Source organism: Arabidopsis lyrata (assembly GCF_000004255.2).
Source record: "Arabidopsis lyrata subsp. lyrata unplaced genomic scaffold ARALYscaffold_5, whole genome shotgun sequence".
NCBI lineage: Eukaryota > Viridiplantae > Streptophyta > Magnoliopsida > Brassicales > Brassicaceae > Arabidopsis > Arabidopsis lyrata.
The window spans coordinates 19,610,811-19,636,462 of NW_003302551.1; the positions used below are offsets into that span (position 1 = coordinate 19,610,811).

At 37.3% G+C, this 25,652-nt stretch overlaps 8 protein-coding genes across 13 annotated transcripts; 3 read left to right on the plus strand and 5 right to left on the minus strand.

The window, feature by feature from the left end:
* Positions 1 to 253: 253 nt before the first annotated feature.
* On the plus strand, positions 254 to 2,808 carry LOC9314375 (putative histone-lysine N-methyltransferase ASHH4). 3 transcript variants are annotated; one of them, XM_021026274.1, is made up of 12 exons: positions 254 to 637; positions 717 to 840; positions 936 to 1,047; positions 1,144 to 1,243; positions 1,318 to 1,396; positions 1,483 to 1,654; positions 1,751 to 1,831; positions 1,917 to 2,067; positions 2,153 to 2,177; positions 2,231 to 2,321; positions 2,436 to 2,484; positions 2,575 to 2,808. In XM_021026274.1, exons 1-12 carry the CDS (start codon positions 620 to 622, stop codon positions 2,644 to 2,646), a joined length of 1,074 nt encoding a protein of 357 aa, XP_020881933.1. In that variant the 5' UTR covers positions 254 to 619; the 3' UTR covers positions 2,647 to 2,808. The 3 variants fall into 3 exon arrangements, with proteins under 3 accessions (XP_020881933.1, XP_020881931.1, XP_020881932.1); XM_021026272.1 differs by having other exon boundaries at positions 2,231 to 2,484; XM_021026273.1 differs by lacking the exon at positions 2,575 to 2,808 and having other exon boundaries at positions 2,231 to 2,553.
* Positions 2,809 to 3,439: 631 nt separating this feature from the next.
* Positions 3,440 to 6,614, plus strand: LOC9312599 (methylenetetrahydrofolate reductase 1). Its single transcript, XM_002876485.2, has 10 exons — positions 3,440 to 4,020; positions 4,098 to 4,180; positions 4,261 to 4,434; positions 4,654 to 4,827; positions 4,926 to 5,026; positions 5,128 to 5,239; positions 5,387 to 5,467; positions 5,564 to 5,741; positions 5,952 to 6,286; positions 6,379 to 6,614. The coding sequence occupies exons 1-10, from the start codon at positions 3,558 to 3,560 to the stop codon at positions 6,454 to 6,456; spliced, it is 1,779 nt and encodes a 592-aa protein (XP_002876531.1). The 5' UTR covers positions 3,440 to 3,557; the 3' UTR covers positions 6,457 to 6,614.
* LOC9312600 (aminoacyl tRNA synthase complex-interacting multifunctional protein 1) lies at positions 6,480 to 7,758 on the minus strand. The gene is made up of 3 exons (XM_002878261.2): positions 7,205 to 7,758; positions 6,894 to 7,100; positions 6,480 to 6,804 (listed from the first exon to the last, which is right to left on the minus strand). Exons 1-3 carry the CDS (start codon positions 7,676 to 7,678, stop codon positions 6,661 to 6,663), a joined length of 825 nt encoding a protein of 274 aa, XP_002878307.1. The 5' UTR covers positions 7,679 to 7,758; the 3' UTR covers positions 6,480 to 6,660.
* Positions 7,759 to 7,831: 73 nt separating this feature from the next.
* Positions 7,832 to 10,833, minus strand: LOC9314376 (methionine aminopeptidase 2B). 2 transcript variants are annotated; one of them, XM_021024168.1, is made up of 12 exons: positions 10,767 to 10,833; positions 10,466 to 10,668; positions 10,208 to 10,250; positions 10,003 to 10,110; positions 9,771 to 9,870; positions 9,526 to 9,671; positions 9,355 to 9,446; positions 9,176 to 9,270; positions 8,816 to 8,912; positions 8,575 to 8,718; positions 8,261 to 8,478; positions 7,832 to 8,163 (listed from the first exon to the last, which is right to left on the minus strand). In XM_021024168.1, exons 2-12 carry the CDS (start codon positions 10,632 to 10,634, stop codon positions 8,053 to 8,055), a joined length of 1,323 nt encoding a protein of 440 aa, XP_020879827.1. In that variant the 5' UTR covers positions 10,635 to 10,668; positions 10,767 to 10,833; the 3' UTR covers positions 7,832 to 8,052. The 2 variants fall into 2 exon arrangements, with proteins under 2 accessions (XP_020879827.1, XP_020879829.1); XM_021024170.1 differs by having other exon boundaries at positions 10,780 to 10,830.
* A 3,478-nt stretch (positions 10,834 to 14,311) lies between these two features.
* On the plus strand, positions 14,312 to 16,551 carry LOC9314377 (QWRF motif-containing protein 6). The gene is made up of 6 exons (XM_021024018.1): positions 14,312 to 15,488; positions 15,580 to 15,699; positions 15,789 to 15,905; positions 15,997 to 16,086; positions 16,202 to 16,309; positions 16,398 to 16,551. Exons 1-6 carry the CDS (start codon positions 14,604 to 14,606, stop codon positions 16,464 to 16,466), a joined length of 1,389 nt encoding a protein of 462 aa, XP_020879677.1. The 5' UTR covers positions 14,312 to 14,603; the 3' UTR covers positions 16,467 to 16,551.
* Positions 16,552 to 16,581: 30 nt separating this feature from the next.
* LOC9312601 (SKP1-like protein 13) lies at positions 16,582 to 17,253 on the minus strand. Its single transcript, XM_002878263.2, has one exon. It carries the CDS (start codon positions 17,117 to 17,119, stop codon positions 16,658 to 16,660), a length of 462 nt encoding a protein of 153 aa, XP_002878309.1. The 5' UTR covers positions 17,120 to 17,253; the 3' UTR covers positions 16,582 to 16,657.
* Positions 17,254 to 17,875: 622 nt separating this feature from the next.
* On the minus strand, positions 17,876 to 18,924 carry LOC9314378 (SKP1-like protein 5). The gene has a single exon (XM_002878264.2). It carries the CDS (start codon positions 18,684 to 18,686, stop codon positions 18,222 to 18,224), a length of 465 nt encoding a protein of 154 aa, XP_002878310.1. The 5' UTR covers positions 18,687 to 18,924; the 3' UTR covers positions 17,876 to 18,221.
* A 104-nt stretch (positions 18,925 to 19,028) lies between these two features.
* LOC9314379 (squamosa promoter-binding-like protein 12) lies at positions 19,029 to 23,277 on the minus strand. Of its 3 annotated transcripts, XM_021024806.1 has the most exons (12): positions 23,162 to 23,275; positions 23,055 to 23,085; positions 22,303 to 22,827; positions 22,020 to 22,201; positions 21,420 to 21,916; positions 21,255 to 21,329; positions 21,071 to 21,178; positions 20,865 to 20,982; positions 20,644 to 20,779; positions 20,422 to 20,572; positions 19,770 to 20,336; positions 19,029 to 19,682 (listed from the first exon to the last, which is right to left on the minus strand). In XM_021024806.1, the coding sequence occupies exons 3-12, from the start codon at positions 22,800 to 22,802 to the stop codon at positions 19,251 to 19,253; spliced, it is 2,766 nt and encodes a 921-aa protein (XP_020880465.1). In that variant the 5' UTR covers positions 22,803 to 22,827; positions 23,055 to 23,085; positions 23,162 to 23,275; the 3' UTR covers positions 19,029 to 19,250. The 3 variants fall into 3 exon arrangements, with proteins under 3 accessions (XP_020880465.1, XP_020880464.1, XP_002878311.1); XM_021024805.1 differs by having other exon boundaries at positions 23,055 to 23,277; XM_002878265.2 differs by having other exon boundaries at positions 22,303 to 23,277.
* Between the last annotated feature and the right edge of the window lie 2,375 nt (positions 23,278 to 25,652).

Consider the following 25,652-nt stretch of genomic DNA (forward strand, 5'->3'; position numbering starts at 1 on the left):
AAATCTCCGACTTTTTGTTTTTCCATTGGCAGTGTAATTTTGTCACCAAATAAATTAAACCGGCGACTTAAACCAAATAAATTAAACCAGCGACTTAAACCAAATAAAGCAAATCGAATATATTGTTCAATAACAATAGTGAATAAAAAATTCTTCTTGCGTTGAATATCTTTGATATACAGAATATCCAATTTACGGTAAAAAAAAAGTAATTATTTTGTTACTAATTGTGAATGATGTAATGTTCTGGAATAAATTCTAATAAATTAATGATTCGACGTAATTATTTTGTTACCAAATAAATGGGTTTGATTGTATTGTGCCAGTCCAATAATCGAAAACCCATATCTGTTTTAAACGGTTTATTGGAAAGAAATCGATATTACTATTTTACCCTTTTAAGCCGATTTATTGCCTTTTGCGCAGAAGCATTTCAAAATCCACAAAAGGAAAAACAGCAACTGCCGCTCTTTCTCCGTTACGTTTTTTCACCCTCTGCAAATCGGATCGCCACTACTAATTCATCATCATCTTCTTCTTCTTCTCTTCAACTATTAGGGTTTTGAAAAGTTTCAACATCAAAGTTAGAACTTTCCCAATTAATCCGGTGTATATTGCCATGTCTTCCTCCAAGAAGGTTACGTTCGATCAAAATCTTCAGTTCTTTTCTTTATGACTTTATGTTTTCGTATGATCTTATTTTTCTCTGATTTTAGGGTTCCGATCGGAATCAAATCAGGAAATCGTTGAGGAAGTTGAAAAAGCAGATTGGGGAATTGGAGAAACTTGAATCTCCTCCGGAGCCGTTGAATAAAGGGAAGCCTATCTTCATCAAGCGCAGTATCCTTTTCTATTGTTGCATAAGATGCAATTTTTTTTTGTTTTACTTTTCCACAAATCTTATTTGTTTTCACATGAGCGAGCCTGGTTTTAAGATATATACTTGAAGAAGAAATTCAAAAAGAGAGTTAAAGATCATGGCATATTCTGTTCTTGCTCCTTGGATCCTGGCTCTTCAACTATTTGTGGCAGTGATTGCAATTGTGGGTATGTTCCAAATACTCGTCTGACCAAAGATTCTTGTCTGCATTGGTGACTTCTGATTGTTGACGTTGAAGTTTGTTGTTTCCTTGATGTATATAGGATTCTACTCTCAAGCTGTTCTTCTAGTTGCAAATGCAGTAGTGAATGCACCAACAAGCCGTTCCAACAACGACATATCAAGAAGATGAAGTTAGTTCAGGTTGGTTTATTATTACAGAGTTGGCTTACAAAGATTGCATTTTTTGGTTTAGTTGAATAAGTTGTTTCTTGTAGACAGAGAAATGTGGATATGGGATTGTAGCAGATGAAGATATCAATTCAGGAGAGTTTATCATTGAATATGTTGGGGAAGGTGATGTGATTACATTTGGTTACTCATATATAGTTGTGATTACTCTGCTTTTTTATCTATCTTCTTATTTCCATTTCTTATTGTAGTTATTGACGAAAAGATTTGTGAAGAAAGGCTTTGGAAGCTGAATCATAAGGTCGAGAAAAATTTCTATTTGTGTCAGATTAACTGGAACATGGTGATTGATGCCACTCATAAGGGTAATAAATCAAGATACATCAATCACAGCTGCAACCCTAATACAGAGATGCAGAAATGGTTTGTTTATAACTTATTATCCATCTTCTCACTTTTCTGATGTTCAAAACAGATGATCAGAGTTATATAATTATGAATCTCTTTGTTTCCATTTAGGATAATTGATGGAGAGACAAGAATCGGCATATTTGCTACCCGTTTCATAAACAAAGGCGAGCAGTTGACATACGATTACCAGTAAGAACATTTCCTTGCATCACAATTCACATCAATAAAGTATTTGATAGTAAATTTTAAGTTGTGATACTAAGAAACATAGCAGGTTTGTTCAGTTTGGTGCAGATCAAGATTGCTACTGTGGTGCAGTGTGTTGCAGAAAAAAGCTAGGTGCAAAACCTTGCAAAACTAAGAGGACAACCTCGGAAGAAGCTGTGAAACCAGTGGCATGTAAAGTAACATGGAAAACGCCCAAGGTAAAATTGAACTTTTCCTTACTTTTTAGTCATCCTGTGATTTGGCATGTTAAACAGTAACCTATCATTTCAAACATATGGTTAGGGAACTCGAGGGAGACGCATTGCCGGTTAGTATGAATTATTTGGATCTATTTTCGACAAGCCAATTTGGATGCGTCAGGAAAAGCTTGGAACAACATTAGCCAGAGGAAAATATGTTGCCGGGATTGCATTGGTGCGGTGATCTGGTTAGCACGTCCTATGAACCAGAAGTATAACTATCTTTCTTTTTCCTCGATCTGCCAATTTCTTCCACATCTAAGAACAATATTCCAAGCTGTTGTCATTAAGGGGCAGTTTTTGACAGTAGTAGTTGACATTTTCAGGTGTTTTGGAATCATTACACAATATGATGAGTTTTCAAGAAAGCACTTGGTATCTATCAACTTGACTTATGCCCAACTCTGTTTTTCACCTTCCATCTCGTTTTACGAAGTCTAAAGAATTAACATTATCTTTGTCCAGGTCATGTATGAGGATGGTGTTACCGAGATTATCGACATGTGCAGAGAAGTTTGGATGATTGTAACTGCTTGATATTGCTCCACAGTCTGATTACATTCCCTATATATATGATTACACTTGAAATGATGATCTCTTGTAGTAACCAACCAAACCGTGTCGGTTGGTAGGTAGTTTTAGACATTATTGTTGTATGTATCCAACTCGAATCAGTAGTTCAGTGCATTGTATGTGGAATCTTTGGACCAAAGAATGAAAAAAGTGTTTTGGATTTTAAACCGGGGTTTGGTTACTTAAGAGACAAAAATCTCATACCCGGTTTATTAACTGACTACACAACTAATCACCCGGTTTGTTCTGTCTATAACTCGAGTATTTTAAGCACGTGATTCTCCTTGGCTGCAAAAGCTATATGGGTGCAATGCTATCACTAGGCTACTGTCCGTTGTAGCGCACGCGCCGGTGACCGATAGTGGATTGGCGTTACCGGTGGTAGGTGATGTGGGACCGTAGCTCACCTAACTAACCAAATTTTCTTTTTTCTTATACTTTAGTTGAGAAAATAAGAAAAATATGAAAACAAGTCTTTTTAAAGGAAAAGGATAAAATTACTATAATGGAAAAGATAAATTCCAAAAGTGGGGAAATATGTATTTAGCACAATAAAAAAGTTGGAGCAATGTGAGAAAAAAAAAATGTGATACCATAAGTTCTGTACTAAATTTCGATTAATTTTTTGAAAAAAATATATTTACTCTGATAAATATTTAATTATAAAAATCAAAAAAGATGTGTAAAAAAAAATAAAAATGTTGATAAATAATTTTATCTAAGTTTTACCGGTTAGCACCAAAGTTGTTGGATCTCTCGTCATTTTGAGAGTTTAGTATAAAAGAGTGAGTAAAGGAACCAGAGAGACCAAACTTGCCTCTCCACCACCACTTTCCGAATCTGGATTTGGATTTGGATCTCATTTCGATTCGACAATGAAGGTGGTTGATAAGATCAAATCCGTGACGGAGCAAGGCCAAACAGCTTTCTCCTTCGAGTTTTTCCCACCCAAGACGGAGGATGGCGTCGAGAATCTCTTTGAACGAATGGATCGATTGGTCTCTTATGGACCTACCTTCTGCGATATCACTTGGGGTGCCGGAGGATCCACCGCCGATCTCACTCTCGAGATCGCTTCTAGGATGCAGAATGTTATCTGCGTCGAGACTATGATGCATCTCACTTGTACCAACATGCCGATTGAGAAGATTGACCACGCGCTTGAGACGATTAGATCTAATGGAATTCAAAATGTGCTTGCGCTTAGAGGAGATCCGCCTCATGGACAAGATAAATTTGTTCAGGTCGAAGGAGGATTTGCTTGTGCTTTGGATCTGGTGAATCACATTCGAAGCAAGTATGGTGATTACTTTGGAATCACTGTTGCTGGTTATCCTGGTAATCAATTTTCGTTAATGGATTGTGTTAGTTGTTGTGATTTTGATCTCTAATTGGATTTGTGTGTTTTGAATCAGAGGCTCATCCGGATGTTATTGAAGCTAATGGACTTGCTACTCCTGAATCTTATCAGAGTGATCTTGCTTACCTGAAGAAAAAGGTTCAGATTTTTAAATCTTGGCTTTGCATTTTGTGTGTTGTCTTGATCTGATGGATTTAGTGAATTGTGGCTCGCTACAGGTTGATGCTGGAGCAGATTTGATTGTGACTCAGCTTTTCTATGATACTGATATATTCCTCAAATTTGTGAATGATTGTCGGCAAATCGGGATTAATTGTCCCATTGTCCCTGGAATTATGCCCATTTCCAACTACAAGGGCTTCTTGCGTATGGCTGGTTTCTGCAAGACCAAGGTACGTATGTTGTGACCTCTTACATTAGTGATGATATGGCTTGCTCTGTAGAAAAATGTCATCTTTGTGCTTAAAGGCTTTAAGATGAGATTGAGTTTACTGCATCTATCTAGTTGCTTGGTGATATATATAGAACCTTGGTGATGATGCCTTATGACTAATGTTTTGGGATATCATTTTTCTTCGATTAATATTCCACTCATGCTGTTATTGCTATAGATACCTGCTGAGCTCACTGCTGCCTTAGAGCCTATTAAGGATAATGACGAGGCTGTCAAAGCCTATGGTATTCACTTTGCAACAGAAATGTGCAAAAAGATTTTGGCCCATGGAATCACTACCCTTCATCTCTACACATTGAACGTGGACAAATCAGCTATTGGGATATTAATGGTTTCTTTCTCATTTCCTTCAAAATCGTTTTCTTTGTAGTAATATTTAACACAGTATTGTGTATACCAGAGAACTTAACAGTGGTGCTCAAATTGCAGAACCTTGGTTTGATTGATGAGTCAAAAATTTCTCGTTCTCTACCTTGGAGACGCCCTGCAAATGTTTTCCGTACTAAGGAAGATGTTCGCCCAATTTTCTGGTAACCTGCATTTTGTTTCTCTTGCTCTGATTATTATTCACAGATCTTTAACTTCAATTTGCCTAGGGAATAATACTGTTGCTTCTTCTTTATCTTTGCAGGGCAAATCGTCCAAAGAGCTATATATCTAGAACAAAGGGCTGGAATGACTTCCCACATGGACGTTGGGGTGATACACGCAGTGCATCATACAGTACACTTTCAGATTATCAGGTACCACAGATTTCATCAGTTTTTCTTCTTTATTTGCTTAAGATTGTATTTGCATATTGTTATTTAACCCTACCATTATCACTTGTAAGGAGATGCTTGCCATCTTCTTTCATTGATTAGTGCTGATATAAATGCATGCGTTGATAGTTCACACGCCCAAAAGCACGTGACAAAAAGCTTCAGCAAGAATGGGTTGTCCCGTTGAAAAGCATTGAAGATGTTCAAGAGGTAGTCTTTCCTTTAGGAACACTCATAGAGATTGTTTCAGTCTCCTTTTCTGCATACTCACTTGCACATTTTCTTGTCAAAACTTTCACAAATCAGAAATTCAAAGAGCTCTGCATTGGAAACTTAAAAAGCAGTCCATGGTCTGAATTAGATGGACTCCAGCCAGAGACAAAGATCATAAACGAGCAACTCGGGAAAATCAACTCCAACGGTTTCCTGACCATCAATAGCCAACCATCAGTCAATGCAGCCAAATCCGATTCCCCAGCTATTGGTAAGAAAACTCATACCTGTGATCACAAATCATACCATAACGTTTCAAAACAAAATTCCTATTTGACTTATGATTTATCTATCATTTCTTAATAACCTGTTAAAACCCTCTAGAGTTTCTGTTCTTAGCTTATCACATAATGTTAAATTGCATTGGGAATATCTACTTGGCTTATAACAAAAACATATAATTGCAATTGATACTTTGCAGGATGGGGTGGTCCTGGTGGTTATGTCTACCAGAAAGCTTATCTGGAGTTCTTCTGTTCAAAGGATAAGTTAGACACACTTGTGGAGAAATCCAAAGCTTTTCCTCTTATTACCTACATGGCCGTGAACAAAGCAGAGAATTGGGTATCAAACACCGATGAGTCCGATGTGAATGCAGTAACTTGGGGAGTGTTCCCAGCTAAGGAGGTTATTCAACCGACGATCGTGGATCCAGCCAGTTTCAAAGTCTGGAAAGACGAAGCGTTTGAGATTTGGTCAAGAAGCTGGGCTAAATTGTACCCAGAAGATGACCCTTCTAGAAAGTTGCTCGAGGAGGTAAAGAATCTTCTTCACTTTCCTTCTCTTCTTTTCATAGACCAGATTGGTTAAGCTGTAGTGATGATGGGATGATTTAATCGAATGTGCAGGTGAAGAACGGCTACTATTTGGTAAGCTTAGTGGACAACGATTACATCAATGGTGATATCTTTGCTGTCTTTGCTTGATGTCCGAGAAAACCAACGGCAAAGAGAAAACATTCGATTTCGCGATTTGTTTTGTACCTTTTAAAGTTATTTTTGATTCGTAATAACCTTATTTTGATGAATCAACAAAAACATCAGTTTGATTGCAATGAAAAAAATGGCCTTGGCGGTCTGTTCTTTCTCTCTTGTGACAAAACAACATCTTAGAACAGCTTTTAAAAGAAATCAAGAAATGTTGGCATTTCGTAAAGACTTGGAAGTAACAAGACCAGAAGATGTCCGCATCAAATGCTCCTTAAGCATCGAAACGCCAGACTCATCCGTCTTCAAAAGCGGTTGCACCGATTCCCACATCTTCTTCTTTTGAACCTGCAACAACAAAGAAAACACAGAACTTGAAAATGCCATGACTTACGACTTCATTACTGAAATGATTAGTGGTTTGCAAGCTAAGAGACCTTATTAGGAGGTGCAGGTTCAGGAAGCTGCTCGAGATCTTCTTCGTTACCAAACCACACTCTATCTCCAGGAACAGAGCCTTCTGGTGGAACAAGAAGCTCAACATTCTCATGAGCTGCGTCTGATGCAGCCAGAAGCATACCACATGACTTAACCCCTCTCATATTCCTCGGCTTCAGATTAGCCAGCACCACCACTGATGCACCCTGCACAGAGCCACAGTCTCGAAATTGAGCCACTGGTCAATCTAATGGGGAAAATTCCGTACGATTCTCATACAATCCGATTTCATAGGAACGATGAAGCTAACCTGCAGGAGATCAAGAGGAACATATTTGACGAGACCACTACAGATGATTCTAGGCTCAGCTTCACCGATGTCGACTTCTTCAACATACAGAGAATCAGCTTCTTCGTGTTGCCAAGCTTTCACAATTCTTCCTACTTTGATATCTAACAGATTCGCCGTCTCCTTCACATTTTCCTCCTCCTTGTGAGATTCGCTCTTCTTCTCCGATTCATCAGCTGAAACCGTCGTGCCGGCATCGGAAGCCGCCGTACAGAAAGTAGCAACTCGAGGCCAAGAGCTTCGATTACGCTGCTGATGGTTATAAACGGCGGAGACTCGAAGTGATGAGGAGATTGCCGGTACTGTCGTCCTCTTCGACGAATACGACAAGTAACGAGGGAATTCGCGACGGAGAGGAAGCGATGAGATTTGAACGGCGAGAAATCCAGCCTTCACTTTCAGACCACCGGAAAAAACAGCTATCGTCGCCGCCATGGCAATGCCTCGAGTAGCTCAAAAGTCTATTGGCTAAGATCGGATCTCTGTCCAGAGTTCTGGTCTCTTCTCTTTACCATATATATGTATTTAATATTTATATATGGTCTTGTTAAATTAGCTAAGGTAAAGAATTTATCCAAAGCAAGAAACTTTACCAATCAAATTTCTAGTAAGATTGATGAGCAAATTCATGTTCAAGGCAAATTCATGTTCAAGGCAAATACATAGTTTTTTTTTTAACAGAGGCATTGAAGCTTTTTATAAAAGGATTCAAAGCTTGTGTTAACGACGACAAAAGAAACAAGCAAGTGTACAATCTCAACAACAGTATGAGATAATAAAGCAAACAGAGCAAAAACAGAGGATCTGAATCAGTAGTCGTCTCCCTTGGAAAGAACCTCTTTGCAAGTAGGTCGCAGTAAAATGGTGTGTTCAAACTGTGAAACGTAGCTTCCCTTCACATCACACAGAGGAGGATACGGCTGAAATCAACAAAGAGCAAGATTTAAGCGTTTTTAGACCTCAGGATTGATCCGAGAAAAATGAATCATCATCTAGACTGTGGGTGTGAGAAATTACCTGAACAATGCCAGAATCACACAGATTCTTTAGAGCCATTAAGTATTTGGTTTCACCAATGCGGTCCAGATAGCGTCTGCAGAAGGCCAGAGTCGAGAAATTCTTGTTAATGGTTGCAAGGAGTTGTTTTGCTCTAGGCAACCTCAAGGGGACGTGCCTAGCGTCAAAGTTCTTCATGTAATGACTACATTCTAAGTCTTCTCTCACATATCCTTTCCCTGCAATAAAACAGAAACAAAGGATCGAAACATTAGTGAATCATAAAGATGCGGTAGCCTTTTCTTTCTATGGTTGAATGTCCAAATTTCTTTTACCGGTTGATCCAAATGTTTCGATGGCATAAAACTCGCCCTCTTCCATCTTTGTCTGCTCGCCTCCTTTAACGATAGGAACGGATTTCCCAGCATGTATCTGATAGGGTCCAATGCTATGCCCATTCAAGTTTCTGATACTTTTGACTGCCAAAAGGGCATAACATATTACGGTTTAGTATTACACTAACGTCAAAATGTGACATTGATGTAAGAGCGTAGATGTGACATTGGATATCAGTACCTTGGAAGACCTTTCCATTGATTTCAACCTCATAAGACTCCATGACCTCCTGAATTGCAGCACCGATATCACAGAGACGGACATCGATCCCAGCTTCCTGAACCAGCCAAAAAAAACCACCAAGGAGGTTAAGAGTAATAACCAAATAGTTCCTAACAAATCAAAGCCTGAACGAAATCAATTTCACACTGAAGAGTTTGGAAATTATAGAATTCCACTATAGAGACGAAAAAGACCACATGGATTAAGACAACATAATTAACCAAGCTGAATAGAACAAAACACTACAACATTGCTCCATCCTACTGGTAAATGTACATTCATAAAGCAATGCGTATTAGCAAAAAGGACATTCCGTACCTTGATACCGGTATACGTAGCTTCACGAGAGGCTGCTAAGAGAGGATCGAACATAGGGTTGAACGCAACTGTAAATGCACAGTCAATAATATGCCCTGCAAAAATAAGAGATGTTAATTTTTATCTGACAATTTGCATCAATGAAAAACAAAAGCAGAAAACAGATTCTGCCATCATACCATCAATATGTGTTCCAAAATCCAATTTCATAACATCGTCATACTGAAGTACAGTCTTATCTCCAGAGTTTGGTGTCCAATGAGCAGCGACCCTGAATGTTAAAAAGTCATTAGAGAAACATCACTAAAGAAGAAGAACAAAAAAAGTTGAAGGCACATGTCATAACCAACCAATTCAAAGAGCATCCTGTAGGGAATGCAATACCAGCTTGAAGACCATTCTCAGATATCAACTTACGAACAGTATTCTCTAGGGTCTCACATATATCAGTCATCAACATTCCAGGCTTCACTATGCTTCTGACATATTTACGAACCTGAAAAAGATGGCCAAAACGATCTTTCAGGCCGCTGCAAAAAAAAAGAGGCCACAAAAAAACTCTAATCGGTGGTCATTTAGTGAAAAAGAAGTGAACCTGGCGATGAACTTCTGCAGCTTGGCGAACAGAGTTGTATATTGGCTTTTCCAAACGCTCCAACTCTCTCTTCTCTTCAGATGTTGTTCTCCACAGATTCCTAAAAACAGAGATCAACGAAGAGTCTTGACATGAAGAGACTGAAAATCCAATAGATTCAAGAGTAGAGAAGGCAATAAAAGATATCCCTAAAAGCTGTCAACGAATGTAAAGAGAATGGTATGAAACTTACTCATCCTTATACTCTTGGATTTCACCTTCAGGAAACTCTCCAGATGGGAAGAGCTCAACGACAGGAATCGAAGGTGGATTAGTCTGTTGAGGGAGTTCCTTCTTCTTCCTATAACATAATCAAAACCATCATTAAAGCAAACACGAAAAAGTTACAATTCAGAAGAAACAAATAGACAAAAGAAACAAAAAAAAACATCTCTTACTTGCTTTTATTTTTCTTCTTCTTCTTCTTCGTTGAAGCCTCAGCTTCAAAAATCAAAAACAAAAGTCTTTTATTAATCAACCATTCTCAGAACAAAAAGATCAAATCGAAAACTTTGAAATCCTAAGACCAAGCTCAGATAGACTAATCACTGGAACATTCGTAAACTCCAAATCAATGACACAAAAGATCCATTTTTTCTGAAATTAAAGACGCAAAGACAAAACCATTTGATCAATCAGAATATTAATATATTCACCTTTGCTTCCTTCTTCTTCATCGTTGTCCTCTTTAGCATCTTCTGCGATCTCAAGCTTCTTCGAAAGCTCAGATTCCAATTGTTCATCTTTTCCATTAGAGGATTCAGCGCCGCCATTCTCCACCACGGGAGCTACAACAACAACAACATCAGGGCTTTCGCTCGCCATCTTCAAATTCGATTCTCACCTTAATAACAAAGCACTAACCAAAGAAAAAAACAAAAGTCGATGTTGAGAATCGCAAGAGACGAAGAAGAAGAAGAAGAAGAAGAAGTAAACCAGTCTTTCTCTTTTGTTTACCCTTTACTCTCACCTCCGATACTTTGTACGGCAAACCCTTGAGAGATTTTTTGAGAATTTGCAAAATGAGACAATTAGACTATATTATTTAATATTAAACCCCCTAATAGTATTTCGTTTCTTAATGGGCCTTACCAAGTTTTCTTTATGGGTCGGGCTTGGTTTCTTGTAAATATTCTCTAAACGAAAAAGGATTTATTTGCATCTTCTTGTTATGTTAACTTTCTTTCTTGTTTTTTTGATAAAATGTTAACTTTCTTTTTTGCTTTTGATTTTTTTGTTAAGTTAATTTTTTTTTTTTATGTCACTTTGATTGCCAAGTTGTGGAGATAAGGAAATTAGGACTTGTATATATACAAATAGAAAACCTTGTTAAAAAAGACACAAGAAAAAAGATAGCAAGAACAAGTTTTGGTGTGGTGAATAAACAACATGGAGTTCAGTCTTCCAATAATAGTCGTATTGGCCATAATTGTAGGCTTTTTGTTTGTCACAGTTATCTCTGTTGGTGTTTGGATTTACAATTCTTGTAAGCAAGCACGAGAAGACGCCCAGTTTGTTGATGTCAGGTCCATTTAGTTGTTTCGCCATTTCACAATTATGTTTTTTGTTTTGTTTTGCATGCTTTTATTTATTGGTTTAATGATATTGTAACCCTATGAAATGTTTTCTCAATTATTTTATCATTGTGTTCTGAAATCTACAGAATTATGTTGTTACTCCTCTGACCTCTCAATCACATTATCACATCACGCAACAAACTAATTAAACCAATCAAAAAAACAAACTAGTCTTCTTCACACAAAAAAAAAAAAAAAAACCGAACAAACAAAGACCTTCAAAATCGTTCAACAAACTTGAAGAAACAGCCTTTGGTAAAAAAATCGTTATCCGACATATAATAAAACATATATATAGTAATCGGATTCAAGCACTAAGAATTAAGTTGCAACAATTTTATCTCTACGAACTCTTGAAATTCCTCTTCACTGCCTTTAAAGAACTTCTTCAATGTACTAATTAACAAATTCCTAAAATGAGTCGATGAAACTATCTCGGGGAACTCTTTTAACTTCATCTTCACTGTCTTTGACGATCTTCTTCAATGTAAGAACACCTTCTTTGAGTTCTTGTTCGCCGACAATCACCATATCCAAGGAATTCCAGAATCCTTAGCGCGATAGAAATGTTAGCCTCCCACGCGCAGCTAATCTCTTTGTTATCCGCTTGTCCTTCTTTTGTTCACAAACAACTAATTGTTACGTAATAATAGAAATAGTTACGTATAACAACGTATAACTAGGTTATTGTTTGGATTTTCTTTTCCTGCAAGCAAACACTAGAGGACGCCCAGTTTGTTGATGTCAGATCCATATAGTTGTTTCGCCATGTTATTTGCATTTTCTTGTAATCTTGGTTATTGTTTTCGCCATTACACAATTATTATGTTATTTTTTTGTTTTGTTTTGTTTTTTAGATTTAATGATATTGTAATTAACCCTATGAAATGTTTTATCAGTTATATTATCATTGTAATTAACCCTATGAAATCTATAGATTTGTTTGTTACTCCAATACTCACTCACAATATTACATCACGCAACAAAACCAAACCAATCAAGAAAACAAATTAGACTCTCGCGTGCAACAAAAATTAACCAGACCCTTGTTATTATTCACAAACAAACCGAACAAAACAAAGATCTTCAAAATCGCTCAATAAACTTGAGAGCCTTTGCCTAAAAAACTTCATCCGACACATAAAACATAATTATAGTAATCAGATTTAAGCACTAACTTCATCCGACACATAAGAACTTTTGTTTTGTTTTGTTCACATGAACTTCAATGATATTTTTCGTTGGCGTAAATGGTAAACCAGTCTTTCTCTTTTGTACCCATTTACTCCTCTCTCTCCTATACTTTGTACGCTAAACCCTTGAAAGTTTTGAGAATTTGCAAAATGAGACAGTTAAGACTATATTATTTATATTAAACCCCATCGTATTTCGCTTCTTATTGGGCCTTACCAAAAAATTTTGATGGGTCGGGCTTGATTTCTTGTAAATATTCACTAGCACTATCACACATTAAATTAGAGGATTTATTTGCAATCTTATTGTTATGTTAACTTTTCCTTTTCGCTTTTGATTTTTTTTGTTAAGTTAACTTTTTTACTTATGTTCACTTAGATCGGCAAATTGTGGAGATAAGAAAACTAGGACTTGTATATATATTCTGAGGACCTTGTTGAAAAAAACCACAAGAAAAAAAGATAGCAAGAACAAGTTTTGGTGTGGTGAATACAACATGGAGTTCGGTCTTCCAATGATAATCACAACTTGTGTATTGTTAGGCATTGTGATTGTCTCCGTCATCTTGGTTTGTTTTTGGACTTTATGTGGCCGCAAACAAAAACCAGAAGACTCCAATTTTGTTTGATGTCACATCGACATTGTTGTTCCATCTCACAATTATGTTATTTTTTTGTTTTGTTTTTTTTTTTATTCCCTAGATTTAATGATATTGTAAATACTCGCTCAATACTGTATATAACAAGAATAACTTCTGGAACTTGTTGCCGTGTGCCAAACGTCCAATAAGGTTGTCACTCCCACCAGAATCAATTGAACAAACCTTATAAGAAATATTTCATTAGATTGTTCATTTTTAAAACCTAGTATGAGCGATTGTTTATTTTACTCTCTCACCTCCGATACATCGCATGGAAAACCTTGAGAAACTATGCAAAATGGGACAATTATACTATATTATTTATATTATATAACAAAAACTTGTGTACAATATCTCTAAATGTGATTGGTATGCCTATCACATTTATTTGCATCTTGAATTCTTAATTCTTGTTATGTTAACTTTTCTTTTAAATTTTTTTTTTTTTTTTTTATTGTTATATTAACTTTTTTGGTTATGTTAACTTTGATTGCTAAGTTGTGGAGATAAGGCAATTAAAACTTGTGAATATACTCCTCCTATGAGATCAATATATAAAGTAATTATTTTTGTCTATCAACTTTGTTAAGGAGAGACGAGAAAAAAAGTTAGAGAGAACAAGTTTGGCTGTTTGGGGCCGGGGTGGTGAAAAAACGATATGCCGGTTCATTTGGGTCTTCCAAGTATAATCCTAATTTCCGCAATTTTCATCATTATGTTTGTCATACTTATCGTGGTTTGTTTTTCGCTTTATTGTGCCGCCGACCAAACACGTATTGAACCCGTGACTAATTCGTAACTATCTCTATTATTACGTATCAACTATTTTTAATTTAGGATGAAGATTTCGGTTAGTAGCCTATATAATAGCAATACTCATATAATTTATTTCGCCATTTATCAGTTATGTTTTTCTTTTTAATCATATTGTTACCACATTCTACATATTTAAATGATGTTGTTTCAATAATTTTATTATTTGTATTTTGAAATCTAGAGAGTTTTTTCCATCTATCCTTTCAATCGCAGAATAATTTGTTCAGAAATTTGTCTTGTCAAATATTTCACACACAACAAAATCAATCGAAAAAAAAACTTCTTATTGCTTGAATCTGATTAATGGCGTGAGCTTGGTTTTCTATTACTAATTGACAAATTAGTTACTTTAATATAATTACTATGAAAAAGCAAAACTAACCTGCCGTTACAGAGAGACAAAGAGAGTTGTCTTAGATTTTGACCAAAGCCAACGGCTCATTTTCTAAAAAAGCCCGTAACGTATCTTCTTCTCCGAGTGTTGGCATAATTTCAAAAATCCAATTCTAATCTTAAAAGGACAGTGACGAATCCTCTCCGGCGATTTTGAAGAAACTCGAAAAAGTTATGGAGGAGAAAACCAGCGGACCTAAGCAAAATCAGCCATCAACACCGGCTCCTCCGCCTTCAACGCGGCGGCCAAGAGTTAGAGAAGTAAGATCTAGATTCATGTCTCCGGTTACTTCATATTCTTCTTCTACCTCTTCCTCTGCCGGCGATCTCCACTTTTTGACGTCGAATTCTCCAGAGTACCACCACCTTCAACATCAACACCACCAGATTCAACGCTCTGTTTCGGCTCAAAGGCTTAGACGTCAGTTAAAAATGGCAGACGGAGATGAGAATCGCTCATCAGAGACGGCGGCGCGTAGCCTAGACTCGCCTTTTACACTCTGGCAAAGCGGAAAAACATCGAGACAAAGTCACTTGAAGCCGCTTAAGGAGAATTCTCACCGGCTCGAAACTCCTACACCAATTGTTCCTCCGCCGTCTAGATCACGGCTAAGTCAACAACGATTACTAACAGCTTCCGCCGCAACGAGACTTCTCCAATCAAGCGGCATATCAGCCTCTAATGAGAAAGAAGGAATCATCAACACTCAAGAGAAACCTAAATATAACGGCTCAGATCATTTTCCGACACTTTCTTGTACAACTCATCCTAAAGTTTTCAATAATTCGGTGCCTTCTTCTTCTCTTAATCCATTTGTGAGTTCACCATTGTCCAACTGTAACGGTCGTGAGAGCAGTTCATTTTCACGGTTAGGCTTGGCATTGCCTCCGGTGGCACCGAATTCGAAGGTTCCAGCTGATACTAAAAAGCAGAGGAAGGTTTCAGAGCAATTGGAAGATGTGCATTCTCTGAAACTACTCCACAATCGTTACCTCCAATGGAGATTTGCAAACGCCAATGCACAAGTGAAGACTCAAACTCAAAAAGCTCAAACTGAGGTCAGTTTCTCTGATGGCCTGCTTTTATGGTAAAAAAATTTGAACTAAGAAGATTACGTTTATGTTTAATGGTGTTTTGTTTATCTTGTAGACCATGATCCATTCCTTTGGTTCCAAGATATCAGAATTACATGATTCTGTGCAAAGGAAACGCATAGAGTTTCAACGTTTATTGAAAACTAAAGCTCTTCTTGCGATTACAGAATCTCAAGTAAGCTTAGAGATACTTTTAACTTACACATTATTGACTCTCACATAAACATATGAGACTTACGAGAAAATCTTTTCACATTATTACAGACTCCATGTTTGGAGCAATGGTGTGCTATTGAAGAAGAGTATTCGACTTCGGTGTGGCAAACAATCCAAGCTTTGTCCAATGCTTCATTACGGCTTCCACTAGATGGGGATATCATGGTATTATACACATCTTGTATTCAGTAATATATATCAACTAGGAAGAGTCATCTTCATGTATCAACTTAGAATTTTGCTTGTCAAAAACCAGGTTGATTCTAAGCAGTTAGGAGATGCACTTGTGGCTGCTTCAAAGATTATTGACGGCATTACACTAAATGTTGGAAACTACATGCCAAAGGTTAGTAGAATAGTATTAATCTCGGGGTTTATTTTGGTTCAAGATTTTTTGTTTATAATATACGTATACTAAGACTAAAGGTGTTAAATTCCCTTGCTGATACATAATTTTGCAGGCAAAGGAGATGGAGAGTTTGGTGACAGAATTAGCAAGAGTGACTAGTAGAGAAAGATCATTGACAGAAAATTGCAGAGTGGCTCTTCTTAAAACGCAAGCTTCACTAGTACAAAACCTTTCTTTTACATATATCATCTTCGTTTGTTTTTGCCTTGTATAAGAGATATAAAAGATCTTCTTTTTATGTTTTGCAGATTGAAGAATGTTCTATGAGAGGTCAACTTATCCAGCAAACACCAAAAGAAGAGTCACCTACTAAGTGAACACAACTCTTGTTCTAGTGATAGAGATTTAATCGAATGGCTGTAGCATTATTAAAAGACTTTTGACAATAAATATCGTTCTATATATTGCTCAAGCATATGAATCTCCAAAGGATAGAAAAGATAACGAAGTCACATTGATCAAGAAAACAGAAAACACAGTAATTAAAGAAGAAAGAAAAACTAAAGAATCATTCAAAAGCCCATTGATTCTGCTGACGAATCTCCTCTTCTTCCTCCGGTGTAAAATCGTTCCTGATGCCAAAAAGTGCACGAATCTCGTCTGTATTCTTATCAGTGATCGTGTCAGCAACAGTTTGGCAACCAAGATCAAACAAATCTTTAATGTTTAGGTAATTCGCAGCCAAAATAACATGAAAAAGAGTCGACTGTTCCATCGCCTTCATGAATTCTGCGTCCCACTTCTTGAGTTCGTCCCACTCCTCGGTTAGTGATTCAGCAGCAACTACGTGTTTCTTGCAATACTCGATCACCTTCGAGAGGGTGGCTCCTGTGACGTTTGAGACAGGGATTCCATCACCGACGCAATCGTCTTCAACCATGTGTGCTATCGTCTGCGACTGGACCGCGACTGCTTCTTCTACCTGAAAAGATTCACCATCGGAGCTCTGCAACATAACCATCTTCGACATCGTTTCGTTCTTTTTTGTGGTGGCGATTTTTCTTTGGAAGGTTTTTGATGATGGAGAGATATCATCAAAAGGTGTGTATTTATAGAGAGTCCTAATTGTTAGAGTCGGTGTGATTCTTGAATCCTTTCAAAATTTGGAAAATTGAAATTGTTTGTGTCGAAAAGGAAAATTATTAATTTAGCCTAAATGGAAAATTCTGTTGAGTAAACCAATCCTAAACCGGTTCCTTGATGGATCTAGGCTCAATTGATCTAATTTCGGTACAAAAAGGAAATCAGATCCGAATCTACGTGTCATAATGAACGGCTCTGATACAATACAATTATGGTCACGTGACGTCATTGGCGTCCGCCGTCCGATGTGAATAGTCACGTGAGTTATTATCTGTCCCCTCTTGACGTAACCAAATTTTAATACCATAATGATTGCATTTTGCGCCTCCTATTGAATCATCACCTTTTTTCTTCTTCATTAATTCCACCAAATTGTTTCTTTCTTAGAAAGTTAGACTCGAGTTTTTATATAATTGTAAACTTGAGTAGAGATTATATAGGCTAAATCAATTTGATGATAATCTCAAAAGTAACAGACGTTTACCATATTCTTAATAGAAAATGAAAAGAAAACCCCTGTTTTGTCGCAAAGTGAACAACAACTTTACACAGTAAAAACTTTTTAGAATGTTCTATTTTAGAATGTTCAATCTTCACAATTTACATCGGTTAGTTATGATACAAGTGTATAAACCAAAATAACCGAGTTCAATATCGAAATAAAGTGTCATGTACTCTGTTTCGGATTAGAAAACTCAATTACAGTAAGAAAAACGAGAAAAAGATTTGACTTCAGCATATATTCAAGAATTGCTTAAGAAGAATTTTGACAACATCGATCTTAAGATTTGGTTAAACGTACCAAAATCCAACAAACGATTCGTCTCTAAAGCAAAGATAATGATTACTTACACATCAAGAAATCAAAAGAAACACACCGAACAAACAAGAAATAGATCAAGAAACTGAAAACACACACTAAAGAAGAAAGATATAGACGAAGTCATCATCAGCTACCATTGCATCAAGAACTTTGATGATCCGCTCTCTCATTCAAAAGCCCACTGATTCTCCTTACGAATCTCAGCTACTTCCGCTGGTGTTAAATCGTTCTCGATGTTGAAGCGTGTGCGAATCTCAGCTGGAGTTTTTCCTGAGAGCAAATCAGCCTGGAGCAAAGCAGCGACTGTTTGACATGTGAGATCAAGAAGGCTTGGGATATTGAGATAATTCGCAGCAATCATAACATCAAAGAGAATGGATGGTTCGATCTTCTTCATGAAATCAGCGTCCCACTCCTTGAGATCTTCTTCTTCGTTGCTCTCGACGTGCTTCTTGCAATACGCGATCACAATCTTGAGGATCTTACTTGTGACGTTTGGAAGCGGGATTCCATTATCGGCGCATTCGTCCTCAGCCATATTATTTATCGTCACTGATTTGCGTGCCACGGCTTCGTCGACCTCGAACGATTTACCATCGGAGCTCTTCAACACGATCATCTTCTTCGACATTGTTAATGGGGCGAGTTTTCTCTGGAAGCAAATTTGATCAAAGAAGATTGAAGAAGAGCTATTAAAGAAAAATGAAGTAACGAACTTATGAATCTATGCGTCTTGTATTTATAAGCTCTAATTGTCAGAGTCGGTGGGATCAACATTTTTCAGAAATATGTAATTTCATTTTCAGTGGAGTAAACCAAGCTGAACCGGGTTGAATTTAAGATTGGCCCAATTTTGTAGGTTCGGCCCAATACTTGATCAGATTGGTCACAAAGAGAAAAAAAAAAGAAAGGAAAGGAATTGGTTGGTGTTTTTATGTGATTTGTTGTGATTCTCCCTTAAAGATCAAAGAGAGAGAAAAAAAATGTGACAAACACACAATTATGCAAAAACATACACACATATTCGGGGTTTGCCATCAAAATAAGCTACATACATGTAATCATGTAAAGATACATAATATAGATTCTCGTAAAAATAACTTAAAAGTTACATTAAAAAAACACACTAATAGATTTCACAACAACACATCTTCAATTAAGAAGATTCTTCTTCAATGTATAGAGAGGACCTTTACTAGCTTGTTCCATATTCAAGTAATTCCCACCTGAACGGCTGAAAGACATATAGCACTTCCGGGCAACTCTTGAACAAAAGGGCGACACAAACGCAAACCGCTGCTATCGCTACCATCGAAAGCATCGCTGGCCTGTAGGCAAGAGACTTGTGTTGCGTGGTGACAAACACACGTTTGTGATCACAGAGCTTACATTGGTTTATCTGACTTATCGACAAGCTTGAAGAATCCATTAGACTCCTCTTTTCTTGTTTGTGCTCAATGTTGAAAGACTCAGGAATGTTGACCACCACGTGTTCTTCGGCGGTTGGTTTCCGATTGAGTTTCCGTTGCACCAGATGAATATATGAGAAGTGACCTCGTAAACGTGCGTAGTCTTCTGGTGTGAATCCGGTATTGTCCTGGGAAATCTTCCAAGCTTGAATACCAATCTGAACCAAACAAGAAGTTTTTTTTATCAGACAAAAACAGATTTTGAGTGTACAGAAGTTGAAGAGGGAAATCAAATTCAAACCCACCATTTCGGGATCCTCAGTAAGAGCATCCAACACATCTTCTGACCCGTCTTTACCAGCTGCAATGTGAAGCGGTGTTAAACCGCCTGGACCAGCTGCATCGGGTCTAAACAAACCGGATGATGTCTGGTTCTTCTTCTTGGGAATGAATCTTAGAAGCATCTCAACCATGGGTTTTGAATTTTTCCTTACGGCTCTGTGAAGAAGACACAGTTCTGATAACGCAGCATCAGGAGATGGATCAACAGTGCCTTCTTCGAATAGTATATTTAATAGCTTCTTGATCACAGCATACCATTCCCGGTCCATTGAGTACTCTACTAGAAACTTAAACCGTATTAAAGGAAACAGATCCTCTGGATTATGATCTGATGCTGCAAGTCTTGACTTGAGTTCACTTCTGTGAAGAAGCCAACCGATTTCGTGGATGAAATCCATTGCTTGCATTGCAGAATCAGTACCGGTAAACTCTAATGTGCTTTCGAGTCTTCGGATTTCAGAACAAACATCTTCGTCCTCAGATACTATGAAAGGGAAATAACTACTGCTTAGCCCGCCTTGATCTTCAATCTAGATTATTGTCAAGCAAAACATTGCCTTTAGATCTCAATGCAACAAGAGAAAAAGCAGAACATGAATTTGAAAGTACACTTACTTCCATGAAACCTCGACCACTTGCAATAGGCATCTCACAGGAAAATTTGACAAAATCAATCTCATTATTCACCCTAAGATCATCTCTCTCTTCCATCACTCCTTGTGTTGCTTCCTGAACCAAGTATGTTCCTTCTACAGCACAAAGTAACCTGTAGAAATGGCGATTAGCATCAGCGGAAAATATAGGGAGGGTCAAGCTTCAAAGAGTATATATACATACCTTGTGCCATGTCGACGGAGATTGATGCCTTTTACTGTAAATTGAGCTTTCCTTGTTACAGCAAGCGGTCTAACAGTAATAATTTGGCTATAATCATGGCTTCTCAGAGGTAAAGATGTGTCAAGAACAACCTGACCTGTAGCACGAAATAAGAAGAATACTCAAATCTCAAGAAAAAATAAGGACACTGTAACATAAATCCAAAGATTCTCAACACTAACCATCAAACGCAAATGCGAGTTGGTTTTGCACCCTAAGATAAATCCACCCATCAGTCCATAAAGGATCATCTGAGAGATCTAGAAGCCTCCTCAAGCTGAAACTCAGATCACAACAAAGCTGCCAGAAAAAAGTAACGGGAAGTGATTCCATGAGACAGATGATAATTTGGGAAGACCAGAGAAAGAGGTGACAAAGTGATTCTTACTTCTTCCCAAGAAGCTTCATCTTGACGAAGATAAATGGTCAAAACGATACAACCAGGTCTAATATAGCTCTCCATGTCAGTTGGAGTATGAGCTAACCAGTTAAAAATCTGAAAATTCGAATATTAGAACACATCAATATCACTTTCCAAATCACACAGTGATGCAACTGTAGAAGTTACATACCTGTCCTCGTAAGGCAACTGGAAAATCATTCGGCTCTTTCCCAAATAGTTTGAACACAATCCGGTCAGTACGGCTCTGAATATGCAACCAAAACGTAACAAGAAACGTTACAGTGAATTATATATAAGCAACGAAAAATGAATGGATGAAAGGTGAGATTTATACCTGAGCATCTCCACCGGAACTTGAAGGTGATTGGTCAGAAGCTGAATCTGAATTCCTCCTACTAGTTTGAGGTGGACTAGACTGACGCGAGTCTTGATGATAATCAAGAGAACTAGTTGCTGGATTTGTGGGAGGAGCTGATGATCTCTCTATATCTGTAGTATCATCTGAGTCTATGTAGATATCATTCAAATCAAAATCATTCATTTTGACTTGTTTCTCCGGCCTATCCGGGGCAGCTGTCTCTTGAGCACCATTGGCAAACACTTCTTGCCAATGTGTTTCAGGCACTGAATGATGCTTTATATTCTCTCGAGGGGCTTGCTCGAGTGAAAGCAAATCCGACGAGTTTCCAATATTTTGAGAAGCCTGGACTCCTCCTCCACCCTGTAGAAGCCCAACTAAATTCTTCCCTATATGTTCACCAGCTTGGCTTACAAGACTCTTTAGAAGTTGAGACAACAGATCCTGATCACCCGTTTGATCTGATTGATTCGCTGCAAACCAAACACGAAACAGAACACAGAATAACAGCTGGTTTCAGCGTTCTTCTAGGACTAAAACTCGAATGTCCAAATGAAACTTTCATGAAGAACTTACAATGTAAATTGGAGAGTATCTTCAAGAGAGTAATCAACAGATAATTGCTTGTTTGACCATCACTCAAAGGATTCCCATTGCCTATAGTATCAGGATTTGCTTTCCTTCTACGCTTATTATGCCCAGCCAAACGTCTACGACAACTTCTCTTTCCTTCATCAAACTCTTCAAGCACATGAAACCTGCAGACAATTATTTTTTACTATAGGATTAAACCAAATCGCATTACTGACACCGGGGCATAAGACCCAATACTAAAGTTGAATCCTTTTCTAAACCTTACCTACTACACTGCTGACAAAACCTCTGCATAATTCCTCCAACAAGTGCACTAGTAGCTTTAGAATGCATCTCACAAACCTTATGACGTCTATGATAATCCTTAACCTTGCTTAAATCAACTCCACAGTTCTCCACCTGACAAGAAATCGCCCGACTCGGAATCCCTCCTCCAAGTTTCGTCTTTTTCGCACCATTTCCCTCAATATTACCACCAAGATTCAAAGTAAGTCTATGAGCATCATCATCACCATCCCTCAAGTTATCTTCTTCCATTGCTATCACAGTAACAGCTCCTCTTTTCTTCTTCTTCTCCATGATTTCGACAATTGCTTCATCAGAACACGTAGAAGAACTGTTCGATGAGCCATGATTCAACTGTGTAGCAACGAATAGATCACCATTCCATTTCCAATCATTCAAATCCCACTCTACACTCCTTTTACCACTAAACCCATATTCTAAACTGTGACCTTCTTCTTCACCTTCAATTCTAGCTTCCATCACAAACTCGATTACAAGAAGAGAACTGAAATTGGAGAAATCAAAATCAAACCCAATTCATAACTTAAAGATCGGAGCTTGAAGAAAAGACTCAGACACATGCCTTTGTCCAAAATCAAGTCCCTTTCTCTATCGGAAGAAACCTAATTCCTCTTTTTTTAAATGAAAATCCAAGCAGACAAAACTGACTTATAACTAACTATAAAGGAATTAAAAAAAAATATTCTCCCCAAAAAAAACAGCTGGCAACACCTGGAATCAGAAAAAGCACGGTCACCGGAGATAAAGAAAATTTCCCGCCGTTAACGGTAACGGAACATGAAGTGACGGAGATAAAACGATGATTAAAGAGAAGGAGAAGCGTTTGTAGCGTGAAGGATATGGTTTTATGGTTATGAATGATGCTAGTACCAAAAAAAAAAAAAAGTTAGATTTAAAGCATCTTCATTTCGACACAGAGAGAGAAACTGAGAGAAGACGAAGAAACATTTTATTTTTTTAATTTTACAAGAAAAACATTGTTATGTAAAGAAAAACTAGGGGAGGTCCCCGCGCCCAGCGCGGGGTTGTATGTTGATTAAGACCAGAATTAATAATTAATATTTAGGGTTATCAAGTTAGGGATATTTATTGAATTAATTTTGTCAAGAGTCTAATTTTTATAACGACATTAATATAGAATTATGGTAAAACGCTATAACTTTTGATATATATTATTAGTAATCAACAATTAATAGTGTTTTTGAATCACAAACAATTATTAGTGTTTATATCTTGATATATATAATAGAATTAAATATAAAAAATCTATATATTTAAACCAACAATATATTAGCAACGCCCCGACCGCCAGTGTCCATGGGTTCCCACGTCCAGTCTCGGTCTTTAGGCCCATCTTCTTTGTTTTGTCGTACTCTTGATTTTATGACATATTCATGCTTACTTGTTTCTTTCATATTAGCAACGCCCCGACCGCCACTGTCCGTGGGCTCCCCACGTCCAGTTTCGGTCTTTAGGCCCATCTTCTTTGTTTTGTCGTACTCTTGATTTTATGACATATTCATGCTTACTCGTTTCTTTCATATTTGTAATGCCACGACCGCCACTGTCTGTGGGTTCCCACGTCCAGTTTCGTTCTTTGAGCACATCTTCTTGGTTTTGTAGTACTCTTGGTTTTATGACATATTCACGCTTCCTCGTTTCTTTCATATTTGTAACGCTCCGACCGCCACTGTCCGTGGGTTCCCCACGTCCAGTTTCAGACTTTAATTTGGGCCCATCTTCCTGGTTTTTGTTGTATTCTTGATTTTATGACATATTCATGCTTTTAGATTGTATGTCACTGGAGTTTTTCGTAGTTGGAAACAAATAATTGAAAAATATAATCTCTTACCATATCTCTTACCTATCAAGGAAGTCATCTTGCTCTTTGAAGTAGTTATGTACGTAAAATTTCAATGGTATAGAAACAGGCATCTCCTTTGTATATATCGTGTCATATTTATCGTCCCTATTGTAGTATCTTTGTCTCTACCTTCGCCACTGGTCGCTGCGTAACCCTTCAGTTGATCTCTTGTTTATAAAACCCATATAAAAAGTTGTAAGAGAAATATCATTTTCTTAACTGTATCGTATATGTATTTGTAGTATATTGATCTGAGATTGCAAAGATGTATGCCTATCAAGAAGCTCTTAGCAAAGTAAACACTGAAGATAGGTATTAATAATGAGAGGGTTACAGAGAGCAAGTATCTATCCATTAGAAACCACTATGTGCAACTGAGAATAATTCATATATGTACATACATACACATGTATACAACGTATTGAAGCTTTTAAATTTAAATATCGAATGCTACAAAACTGGAAAATTGCTTGTGGAGAAAGCAATATGAACATGGCCACATATATAACAAATAACCGATTATGCTTGTCGTAGATCATTCTCTTTCAAACCAAAAGTTTTACCTAAACAACATATCAAGTGACTCACAAGAGATACATAAGAGCCATATCCTAAAAATATCCGGCAAAGCAAAAACGCTCCAGGTTCGAGAAGGAAGTCATTGGAAAATTTGAGTATATACCAAACTGGAGAGTAATTCGGCTACAAAGAGAGATGTGTTGGCTTTGAAGAAAAAGCTATGTGATGCTCTACCTTTTATTTATGAATTTTATGCTATGAATATATGTTTTTGTTAGGGTTCAACTTCAGTCTCCGGATTAGAGACTTATATTCATCCGACAAACAATTCGATGTCACAATCAACGCTACAAAATTGGTGGGTTCTCTCTATTAACAAACAAAAAAAAATTATGGGGTATATATATTTTTTTTTGTTTTGTTAGATCCATACGACGAAGAATATGACGAAGAACACCAAAAATTCTCATCAATCCGGTACGTTTGATCTTATTTTTATTAGTTTAACAATTACGGTTATGTCCGAATCTGAAATAACCATGGCTCCAGACTCCTTCACACCATGGCCACATATCACCGGAGTGGAGACGATTTCAAATTTGGAGCTTCTCTTCGCATATAAAATCATACATATGGTCTCTTTGTTTCGGGTTCCCTCTACAATAATTAGTACATATTTCAAAACTGAGCTACAAAAGAGCACATTGGATTTTGGTAAACATCAAGATTGCTTCCTACCTTCCAAGAAACATGATAGACTAATTCACATCCAAGACCAAACATTAGCCACATAAAGCCTGAATCAAATTAAACGATCTTAGGATGCTCTTCATAATCCGTAAGTTAAAGAGACTTGCATTAATATTGCAAATTAGACTCTAGAGGTCCACAATGGTTAATCAGAGTGTATCAAAGACGACGAATAA

Excerpts from the sequence above, each read along its gene's own strand:
- LOC9314375 (XM_021026272.1), top strand. Across the intron at positions 1,397-1,482 it reads CATTGAATATGTTGGGGAAG|TTATTGACGAAAAGATTTGT; the intron begins GTGATGTGATTA and ends TTCTTATTGTAG. Across the intron at positions 2,485-2,574 it reads AGTTTTCAAGAAAGCACTTG|GTCATGTATGAGGATGGTGT; the intron begins GTATCTATCAAC and ends ATCTTTGTCCAG.
- LOC9312599 (XM_002876485.2), top strand. The coding sequence starts at position 3,558 with ATGAAGGTGGTTGATAAGATCAAATCCGTGACGGAGCAAGGCCAAACA. Across the intron at positions 4,021-4,097 it reads CACTGTTGCTGGTTATCCTG|AGGCTCATCCGGATGTTATT; the intron begins GTAATCAATTTT and ends GTTTTGAATCAG. Across the intron at positions 4,828-4,925 it reads CAGCTATTGGGATATTAATG|AACCTTGGTTTGATTGATGA; the intron begins GTTTCTTTCTCA and ends CTCAAATTGCAG.
- LOC9312600 (XM_002878261.2), bottom strand. The coding sequence starts at position 7,678 with ATGGCGGCGACGATAGCTGTTTTTTCCGGTGGTCTGAAAGTGAAGGCT. Across the intron at positions 7,101-7,204 it reads TTCCTCTTGATCTCCTGCAG|GGTGCATCAGTGGTGGTGCT; the intron begins GTTAGCTTCATC and ends GGCTCTGTGCAG. Across the intron at positions 6,805-6,893 it reads AACCTGCACCTCCTAATAAG|GTTCAAAAGAAGAAGATGTG; the intron begins GTCTCTTAGCTT and ends TTGTTGTTGCAG.
- LOC9314376 (XM_021024168.1), bottom strand. The coding sequence starts at position 10,634 with ATGGCGAGCGAAAGCCCTGATGTTGTTGTTGTTGTAGCTCCCGTGGTG. Across the intron at positions 10,111-10,207 it reads AAGAAGAAAAATAAAAGCAA|GAAGAAGAAGGAACTCCCTC; the intron begins GTAAGAGATGTT and ends ATTATGTTATAG. Across the intron at positions 8,164-8,260 it reads GTGATTCTGGCATTGTTCAG|CCGTATCCTCCTCTGTGTGA; the intron begins GTAATTTCTCAC and ends TGTTGATTTCAG.
- LOC9314377 (XM_021024018.1), top strand. The coding sequence starts at position 14,604 with ATGGAGGAGAAAACCAGCGGACCTAAGCAAAATCAGCCATCAACACCG. Across the intron at positions 15,906-15,996 it reads CACTAGATGGGGATATCATG|GTTGATTCTAAGCAGTTAGG; the intron begins GTATTATACACA and ends GTCAAAAACCAG. Across the intron at positions 16,087-16,201 it reads TTGGAAACTACATGCCAAAG|GCAAAGGAGATGGAGAGTTT; the intron begins GTTAGTAGAATA and ends ATAATTTTGCAG.
- LOC9312601 (XM_002878263.2), bottom strand. The coding sequence starts at position 17,119 with ATGTCGAAGATGGTTATGTTGCAGAGCTCCGATGGTGAATCTTTTCAG.
- LOC9314378 (XM_002878264.2), bottom strand. The coding sequence starts at position 18,686 with ATGTCGAAGAAGATGATCGTGTTGAAGAGCTCCGATGGTAAATCGTTC.
- LOC9314379 (XM_021024805.1), bottom strand. The coding sequence starts at position 22,802 with ATGGAAGCTAGAATTGAAGGTGAAGAAGAAGGTCACAGTTTAGAATAT. Across the intron at positions 20,780-20,864 it reads ACTCGCATTTGCGTTTGATG|GTCAGGTTGTTCTTGACACA; the intron begins GTTAGTGTTGAG and ends TTCGTGCTACAG. Across the intron at positions 20,337-20,421 it reads GTGGTCGAGGTTTCATGGAA|ATTGAAGATCAAGGCGGGCT; the intron begins GTAAGTGTACTT and ends ACAATAATCTAG.